The following is a 10,598-nucleotide window of genomic DNA, read 5'->3' as shown; positions in this document are numbered from 1 at the left end:
TCAACTAATAATTTGGTTATCAATTTCTAGTTACAATCGTTAAAACTGATTGATTTTTTTTTGATAAATCCAAATCAAATAGCAGGGGGAAATCACTATAATCACGTGGGGGAAATATCACTCATGTATTTTTTTCAAATTTCCTGTTTTATTAGCCGTCATATAATGTTTTGTAAACCTTACTAGGTCAATGCATATGTGTGACCGCCACTTACCTACGTTTAAATTTCGGTAATTATACTGGTTACAAGACGTAAGATATGACATAATCCTGCAGGTCGCCTTTTGTGAAGTTTGGCCAGATGTTGCAAAATGATTAGGGATTGAGAACGTTTTCTTTTATGAAAGAAGTAAACTGACGATGGACTTTATGTGATTGAGGTAGATTATACTTCAAAACACACAAAATGCGGATGTATGTTGATGGTCACTGTCTTTGCGATATTTTTTGTCTCAAAGGTCATTCAATGCTTACATCATATTCACTAAATACAAAGAATAATATATAAAATTATTTTTATTTTACATTAATGAAGTAAATCAAGTTACAGTTAAGCTGATAATTCAAGCGCTAAATGACATTTGATTCTCTACATGCATATTCTATATAACATAACTGTCATTATTTTATCATTGTTTTTTTACATTCAAGTTCTTTATATACATTATAACAATTATAGCTATTTCTAGCTTGAACAATTTATTATACTGAAACCCTGGTTAAACCAAATGCAGAAACCTTTGTAGACTGGATTATCAACATATCTTGTCAATAGCATTAACGGTATAAATTTACTGCACCAGAAGCCCAGCTGGTCTCTATTCAGTGATGCTCGATGCCGAACTGATTAAAAATCCAAAACATAAAACATACGTTGGAGAGCTGATCAAAGCAAATATGACATTATCTATAGCCAAATCCTGATAAAAAATCGGAGCTTTGCATGAGAGAAATATATTCTTTGATTTTGAATTATTTCCCGTAATTCTATATCAGCAAATTTCAATTTAATCAAATCCTGGCTATTGGGCTGATGATACCCTTGTGGTCTTACAGTCCACTAGCAGAGGTATCGACCCAGTGATAGTCATATGCATTCACACATTAACCAGAGTTATCCAAACAACGGTTAAAGCCTAAGAAAATTAATCTTTTAATCTACAGAACAACCATTTGGGGATGATTTGCAACAAACACATCATATGAACATGATTCAAAAACTTGGAAAAGTAAAACAAGGATGACCATTTTCACTAATAATTATTTCAACATCAATAACAGAAGAGAGGCGAAGGATACCAAAGGGACATTCGAACTGACAAGTCGAAAATAAATTGACAACGCTATGAATAAAAAAAAAAGACAAACAGACAAATAACAGTACACAAAAATTAAAACACAACATAGAAAACCAAAGACTGAGCAACACGAACCCTACCAAAAATTGGGTTTGATCTCAGGTGCTCTGGAATGGTAAGCAGATCCTGCTACACATGTGGCACCCGTCGTATTGCTCATGTAAGTTCAAACCCGATGATGATAATAGAATTTAGAAATTTTTATATTAAAGAGTAAAATGATTTGTTTAGTATATATACAAATATTCTTAAAATCAAAGTTGTTGTCCAGTCTCAATCGGCTGCTGAGTATACTTATCTTAATTAAGCGATGACTAAATTCAGGAACCATATCATTTCAGTTAGCATGTAACATATTTAATGATGTTTAGTTCTATTTTCGATGACATTTTGCTTTTTGATTTTGTGAAGAACAAAAGAACAAAACGTTACCGAAATCAGTTTTAATATATGAAAAGCATTTTTAAGGTGACCGATTATTCAAAATATGACTTGAAGTAATCTGAACAAACATTGAGCTAAAATATCACTAGTTTCAGTGCGAATTCAAAGACATTATGAAGCAGACAGTCCTCTTTAAATAAATATGTATTAATGATTTTACCAATGTTCAAATATAACACGCATATATTTTCTTTTGGTTATTTTTCTCTTTTAAGTATTATCAAATTAAATTTTCATTTTTAAGATGTCATTGAGAAATGCATAAGAAAAACAATTAACGTTCTTTTCAAAGCCCAAAATGTACAGTATAAAACATTGATATAGCTTATCAATTATTATACTGGTGTATTTCATATAAAATTTACAATATTGAAACAATTTAAAGCGGTTTTCCTCAAGAAATCAATGAAAAAAAAGTAAAGTACAAAGTTACCTTCCTTGTGATTTATGACCACAGTGTTGCATGTTCATATCCCACAGTGGTCAAACAACATGACGAGGGTCGGTTTTAGAAATCATACTGATAACGGAATAACTCATAAAATTTAGCACACGATTTAAAATGAAAGAAACAAACAAATGCTATAAATATATGACACAAAGCATGTTGAGTTTTATCACCCAAAATTTCTGTCAGAACAAATTTCGTATAGTTTGACATTCCCATAAAATTACTTGCAAACCAAAACCCTAGATTCATCACAGAAATTATCAGGAATATATGCGTCATTGAAGCTCGTGGAAAGGATGACGAAATCTTCGATTTTTTCAATTCGTTTACTTTTAAAATCAAAAACATTTGTATTGATATCTGTAGAACGGAAAATAAATTTTCAACTATTAGAATTGTAATCGGCGTTGACTGTGTAAATAAAACGTATGCTGTTAGGTTAACACCATAAAAGGCGAAAGACGCAAGGAAACTCAGTGATATAACAAAATAGCTTGATTTGAAAGATGGAATCTTTCCATCTGTCAGTTTTTCAAAGTATGTTTTTGATCCATAAAGCATGTAAAAGCAAAACATAAAAAGAAGAAGCATGACAGCATGAAGCAGTATATGGTAGACAAAATAGCTAGTTTCAACGCCATTAAGTCTTCTGACTGTAGTTGAACTAGCATACGATTCATTTATTCTATTTAGACTAAGGGAATATATTGAAGTGGCACAATCCGGAATAAAGAGGAAAATTACAGCAATACCACTCATCTGTGTGTATCGCTGAAACGCTAATTCTTTCAGTGCTTTCGTACGATCTACATTGACGCTTAGGTTTTCTGCGTCTTTACATGCATTTTCAGGTCTTTCATTTGTTAGAGGGTCTATGTTTAGGTTTTTTGAGTCAGCATCTTTATCATCTGTTTTATGTCTGGACAAAAGTGGTTTCTCTTCGTTATTTGCATGTTCAAGTGTTGACTGTGATTTGTGCTTTTGGTTACCTTGTTTTGATGTACAGCAATAACGTACTCCAATTGACGAAACTTCAAATATTTGTAACATACAAAGAACGGAGTATTGCCCCTCCATAGGCTTACAAAAATGAGCGAATACGTCGTAGGCCTGCTTTACGCTCCAATCTGTTGTTTGCCTAAGTGTACATTCCTTATAACTGTTCCTAGAATTATCTTCCGATGATGTATAGGCATTAACTAGTATCAAAACGAAATGACTTGCATTTGCCCAAAATATGAAAAATGTAACAACCTTTATCAATATGGAACGGTAAAATCGAATACCAAAGGTCAGTTGTAAAAACATACTTTGAATTAAACAAAAGATAATTTGCACAATTTTAAAATTAAATATCGATTCATCATACGACAACTTGTACTTGCAAGTACTGTTAATTATCCCCGTTGAGTTTAAATCTTTGAAGTGATTCATTTTTTCTTTTACATTAAGAATTGTTATCATCGAAAATATAGTTATAAAGAATGTGAATATCCACATGAATACTTTTGTCAACATATCTGTTTTACTCTTGTGTTGTCTCATTTGAACGGTCTCTTCATTCTTTTCGTTAACCGACCATAAAATCAAATATAAAAAAAGTGCTGCAATCCCAATAATGCAAAGAACCATGTTGAATATATAAATATTTCGCGGATGTATGTATGAATCGCATTCATGACTATCACAGGTGCTCAATTTTATCTGGATAACAAATGTAGTTGTTAAAACTGTCAACAATACAATTACTCCACAAGTCATGTCTGAAAGCAAAAAACAATTTCTTCATTTCAAAAAGACATGCATAGATATTTTATTCAAAATGGCAGAGTTTTTAAAATATATAATACATTTTGCAAAAACAGTGGTATTCATATTATATTTGTTCTTCATTTGGAAAACAAACTGTTTCACTCACGTTAGATATCTTGTTTTTCTGCTCGTGTGTAATTATTAAATAAACAGTAAGTTGATTCTAGTGGTGAGAATGTGGTACAATATGAAAATTCGTAGCGAACAAATGTTCAAACGTGGCTGGATATTTATACATCAATGCAGCCATACATACCTCATTCCTCAGATCGGAGAATTTTAGTTAATCTTATTTCAATAGCCGCGTCATTGTTAGGTGTTTTGTTATTAAACTGCTACGTGTGATACTAAAAATACATTGACAGACTTCAGAATATATATGGATTTTTATAAATAAGAAAAGTGACAGATGAAAGCTGTATTTAAGTACTAAGGAAATCCGTTTGATGTTGATATACAACTATGAATAATATATGTACATATATTTTGTTTGAAATATTAATAATGTACTACAGTTAGTTTAAGTATAGTTTGCAAAAATTGGAATAAAAGTTTATCTCAATTTACAAATTTTATTTCTATTTCATTCAAACAGGTTACAATTTACTAAAATAGTATCGATTTATTTTACTTCAAGAACTGAAATTCCCCTGTTTTTTTTTACTTTGTTTAATAAAACCGAGCGACAGATACCTAATATGTTATGTTGTAATTTGATGTTGATTTTCGTATTAAATTCAAGGACGTTTATTCAGTTGTGTTATCTAGTCAACACCTCTTTACACTTAATGTTCATTAGATAGTCTACCAATATCAATTAGACTAGTCTGATTCTTGCGAAACAAATCTAAAATAATCATCTAAGTACCATGTCAGGTAGAACAACATTCAATATGTAACAAGTAAAATAACAAAAATTCCGAACTCCAAGGAAAATTCAAATCGGAAAGTCCCTTGACAAATGGCAAAATCAAAAGCTCAAAAACCTCAAACGAACGGAAAACAACTGTCATATTCCTGACTTGGTACAGGCATTTCCTTATGAAAAAAATGGTGGATTAAACCTGGTTTTATAGCTAGCTTAACCTCTTACTTGTATGACAGTCGCATATAAATTCCATTATATTGACAATAATGTGTAAACAAAACAAACAGACATAATAAGTAAAAATGTCAAAATTAGGAGAACAGCAGTCAACATTGTGTTATAATCTTAAACTCTATAAAAACAAACAAATATGTCAACAAAGAAAAACAAATTGTCATAACGACAAAGCACATAAGAAAAAATGATAGACAAGAATACAAAAAATTACCACAGCACAATAACATAATGGCGGGATGCATAAGTACCGAGCCACGCCAAAAGGATATTACCAAAACTGGACTAAACAGTTAAGGTCAATAAGTTACAAAGACAATTAAAAGAACACTTTAACACGTAATTAAAATCATAAACAACGTCGGTACCTAGAATCTATACTTCAAGACCATCGTGTATTATTTGTTGATACGTAATATTTATCAAGAAGGTCTTGGTATCTTCCGATGAACTTTTTTAACCCTGGTTTATCAACCTTCTGCTCAGACACTGGTGACGTTTTATAAAGTCTGAGTAGCAGCAGCAAGCTCTTGAATACCGAATGAGTTAGGAAATGTATATCCCATATGCAGGTGAAGATGGTATATTGCTTCTAAGGTGGGGAAAATTGATAATTTCAAATTTAAATCGTCTCGTTTGTCTTAGATGCTTGTACTGAGATGACCGTTTATGTCAAATTCGGGGTAAAAGTCTAAAAATGAGGCGGCCGCGGTGGAAGCCGTATCTGTTGTTTCTTTAATTTCTAGTTATGGAGAATATATTAATGGAACCAAATCAGAAAAGTTTGGATTGTTAATGGAAAGAACATCATCAATATATCTAAGGGTAAAATTAAATGATCTGGCTTCTTTGATCTTCTTGTTTTTTGACAAGTGTCTGAAGGAACTCCGAATCATATGAAAATAAGAAGAGGTCGGCAAGGAGAGGCTCACAGTTCGTTCCCATAGGATGATTTTTCTTTTATCATCTGGTAAATATTCCATTACGAATTATTTACCACAGTTCATTGAGGACTCGGTAAATCGTTTGTAAAATAACCTGTATTTACGTAGCAATTTCAAAAGAGAGGCGAAAGATACCAAAGGGACATTCAAATCCATAAGTCGAAAATAAACTGACAACGCCATAAATAAAAAGCAAAAAGACCAACAGACAAACAACAGTATACAAAACACAACATAGAAAATTAAAGACTGAGCGACATGAACCCCCACCAAAAACTGGGGGTGAGCTCATGCGATTCGGAAGGGTAAGCAGATCCTGCTGTACATGTGGCACCGGTCGTATTACTCATGTACAAACCCGATGATAAATTTAATTTGGTAAGTCACATTCGGGGAAAAGAGGACGGGATTGTAAGTACGACAATTGGAACATATCCGTCGTCATTTGTGAAACAAATATTCCAAAACTGTCAACCAACTCGTGATGGCGTCTGTGAAATTCACGACGGGATGATTTCAACTTCACCACCTGGAACTTTTGGTTTAATAGCTTCCTTGTGAACAGCAACCCTCTATCAAGTTAATCGTGATAGAAAATACAAGACCTGGAATAATGTATCAACTGAATGATGTATACTCCGTATGCAGGCTAGAATATTGCTACATAGAAATGGAAAGTTTAACTTATTCCTTTTTTTTTATTCAACAACAATATTGCACATGCTGTTAACAGATTTCTTCACTGGTACAGCTATTTCAGTGGATATCCCTGTATATTAGTTCCTAAAGACCAGGGTATCTTCAGGTATATATTTGTTATTCTGTTAGTATATATATTATTTGTCATTAATACATTATTTATCATCAATATATTATTTATCATCAACACATTATTTTTTCTATTTTATTTCTATTATAGCTCTACATATGAACTTCTATATCAAAAACAGCATCCCTTGATATATCATTGTTAACTATCTGATAGATGTTGAGAGTAAAAAAGAATAACGGGTTATAGTAGCATTTTCGGAATTTTGTTTGTGGTTTCATATGTTTTCTATCGTCCGGTATAACGGTATTTTGGATTAATTTACTCTCACTAAGTTTATAATGCAAACATAAATGTATTAGCCAGGGAAGGTATGTATATGTAAAATTTTTGGTCTTATACAGTAAACAAGGTTTGTATTTCCTTCGTATAACTTAAAATTAAAGTATGTAAATATATGAGTGTGACAAATTAAGAGGTACTTTCAAAACTCATTGAAATTGTAAAATGAAATAATCATCTATCAAACAAGTCAAGTACATAGAGCTCTATAAAATACATATATAATAACAATACTGACAATGATATAATAACAATGTTGTTCAAATATAAGAATATATCTTTTCTAGTATCCCTTTTCCTTTAATATTAATATATTTTTTTTATAGTAATAATCCATTTTTAAACTCTGACTTAAAAACATTATACAGATTGATATTCTTTGTCCTATATTCTGACAAATAGTGTATTTTGTGTATAGTAAACACAATAACTGTAAGTAAAAACTTCATTTCATAATAATGTTCATCATCAATTTTATATACCCAGATTAGATTTTTTAAAGTACATATATGTCTACCAATCTTAACTATTTCAAATAACTTATAAATTTCCACCCAAAACTCATCTAGAAAATGGCAAGTTACAAAAAAATGTGCATAGTCTTCTGTAAGGTTACAAAAATTACAAGTAGAGTTAAGGCTTATTTTCAATTGTTTTAACAAAACTTTGTTTGGAAAAATAAAGTGTAATAGTTTCCACCTGCACATTTTCAGTTTATTATCTTTTAAATATTTATGAATAAACTTTTGCATATATTGAGCTTAAATTTGTATATTTTCACATTTTAATATTCTGTTCCACTTATGATACCCAATTTGAACTTCTTTATCATATTCTTTTAAAATTGTATAAATTTTCTTCGAATCAAATTTTTCTAGTTTATGTTTACAATTATTATTCTTTTCACTTATATATAGTGAGTTATTTGTTAAACTCTAGTTTTTCTTGAACTTTCATCATTTAATATTTAAAACCATTCTTTTGGGATGGCTTTTCTTAATTTTGAGAATTCAGCTATGCAATTTGATTTCTTTTTTAGTTTTAAACTTATAAATTTTTCTGAAAAGACCCCATTTTCATCAATAATATCAATTATATGAATGATATTGCTTTCTATCCAGTCTTGGAAAAGTAGTGTTTTCTTTTTAAATTTGATCAACTGATTTCCCCAAATGACTTCTTGATGGATAAGTTTGTAGTTATTTGGATATTTAGTTTTAGTATTTTTATTTTTTAACCATATTTTAATCATATCAAGATAAAATTCTGGTAGATCTTTAGTACCTGGTAGAGAGTATATATGATTAATTTATTCCTAATCAACTTTAATATGTAAGTTAAACCCGTTAGGTAGCATAGGAGTCTTTCGCCATCTTTGGTCGTAAGATAATGATCATCGTAAACTCCTGTAGCCTCAATTTAGATATAACTTTTTTTTATTTATTCAAGTTATTATTCGTATAAATCAGATAAGTATGGTTTGTAAAAGAATGTACAATATTTTTGTCCATTTATTATTCTAGCAAGAAAAGGTACATTGACCATATTTTTCTTATAATTTTCTTGAGGCATTATATTATTTGCTTTCTTCCCATGTTTTATTTCAAAATTTCTGTCAATTAGGGATCTTTCTATTCTATTTATGTATTAATGCATTTCTCGTGTATGATTCTTACATACTTTGTCAATATGTCACAACATGTAGCTTAAAACACAAAAAAGATGACTTATAACTTGTTAAATTTTTTAGAAAAACACAATTCTTACTTTTGTTTGTTTATACCCGTATACGAACGTAAGTGTTATTTTTTCTCAATTCCTTTAATAAATATTGAATAATAAAACACAATAGAACACCACAAATTAAAACAAAATATAAACAAAAGGTATAGCTGTGGTTTCTGTTTAATAGTGTTTAAATAATCAAACGTATGGGAATGTGAGCATACCTTACCACATTATCTCAGATTTAAAACAAAAAAGGATATATAAATGTAGTGATGACAAACTTACCGATTTTATTTGATCTGAATAGACAGGTCTTTCTTTTCAAAAATGAATCTTCTTGTGACTGCTGTATAGTCTGCCTTTCTCTTGTTACCTGCCTTTGTAGAAAGGAATTTCCAATATATTTTTGTTACCACTACAATTACAAATATAGAGTATGATGTCATTGTAATGTATTTTAAGGTTTGTTGTAACATAAATAAAAATATCTTTCATTTATGACATAAACACGTACTTCACCATTTCCTACCAGATACACTTGTTGTAAATGTAAAAACGCAAGAAGATGGAAAATGTTTATCTACTTATAAGAATTTCTTCCTTTACAAAACTATATATTTCAACGACAATGAAAATATTTATACATATAAAATTATATTATACAAAATTGTCTGATAATTGTCTGATTTTAAAAGACTGAAATTTGTCGTTGAAAAAGTAACATATGTTTTTAAATAAACGAAAAAGACATAAGATTCGTTTATGCGATCAATTTTTTGACAAAAAAACTTTGATATACGGATCTTGCCGGAACTTCTAAATGACTAAATTGCATTACCAACTTTTATGTACACGAAGCTTTAAACTTTGCGCATTTTTTCTTCTAATTTTAACTTAGCCAAAAACGTCTTAGACATCTAGGTCAATTATGAATTTGTGATGCTAGTAATGTCATAAATAGTAACTCCAAATCGTTTACCTAGGAATTCGTTCTCCGGATTATTTTCTTGTCATTTGTCGAATTTGAAGTTAGGTATTTTTCATGTGCAGTTTTTAACTCGGCTTTCAAAAAACACTTTGAATCAAGATTATATAAAGTTTTCTATTCCAAGCGAGGAGTCTGATCCAGTCGTTGCTTTTGTTTTTATTGGAATTGTTTGGCGTTGATCGTTGTAGTATATTTCGGACCGTAATTGCATATATATATATATCGACTATGTTTTGTTGCAAAATGTCATACAAAATCAGCATTTACGAAATTTCACGGCTACAATTAGCTATAGTAATATGAATAAACTTACCATAGATAACTGCAGGATTAAATTTAGTCTACAAAAGACTCATCAGTGACGATCGAATGAAATTTCACGTGTTCATTTTTACAAATCTATTATTGCGGGAAATACGAGTTAATTGATTAAACAACGATTTTTGATATCAACACACATGAACTTTTATAAAGTATAAAACAATCTAACGATACAACCAAAGACAAATCCCTTTTTTTAACCTCAATTTGTAGAATCACATAGAGAAAACCATTACAGAATATGCATTTCATTCTAAAATATTGTTTATAGACATTAAAAGCTGCCCTTAGTCAAATAATACCGCATCAAACATTGTCAAAGAATGCTTGCAGTTACT

General features: G+C 30.3%; 1 protein-coding gene across 2 annotated transcripts; it reads right to left on the bottom strand.

Annotated features, from left to right (window-relative positions):
* Positions 1 to 499: 499 nt before the first annotated feature.
* On the bottom strand, positions 500 to 9,365 carry LOC127707434 (uncharacterized). 2 transcript variants are annotated; one of them, XM_052211953.1, is made up of 2 exons: positions 9,237 to 9,365; positions 500 to 4,017 (listed from the first exon to the last, which is right to left on the bottom strand). In XM_052211953.1, the coding sequence occupies exon 2, from the start codon at positions 4,013 to 4,015 to the stop codon at positions 2,312 to 2,314; it is 1,704 nt and encodes a 567-aa protein (XP_052067913.1). In that variant the 5' UTR covers positions 4,016 to 4,017; positions 9,237 to 9,365; the 3' UTR covers positions 500 to 2,311. The 2 variants fall into 2 exon arrangements, with proteins under 2 accessions (XP_052067913.1, XP_052067914.1); XM_052211954.1 differs by lacking the exon at positions 9,237 to 9,365 and adding an exon at positions 4,323 to 4,410.
* Positions 9,366 to 10,598: the final 1,233 nt, after the last annotated feature.

Source organism: Mytilus californianus, unplaced genomic scaffold (genome assembly GCF_021869535.1).
Source record: "Mytilus californianus isolate M0D057914Y unplaced genomic scaffold, xbMytCali1.0.p SCAF_7, whole genome shotgun sequence".
NCBI lineage: Eukaryota > Metazoa > Mollusca > Bivalvia > Mytilida > Mytilidae > Mytilus > Mytilus californianus.
This window is presented reverse-complemented; position numbering and strand designations above follow the sequence as displayed.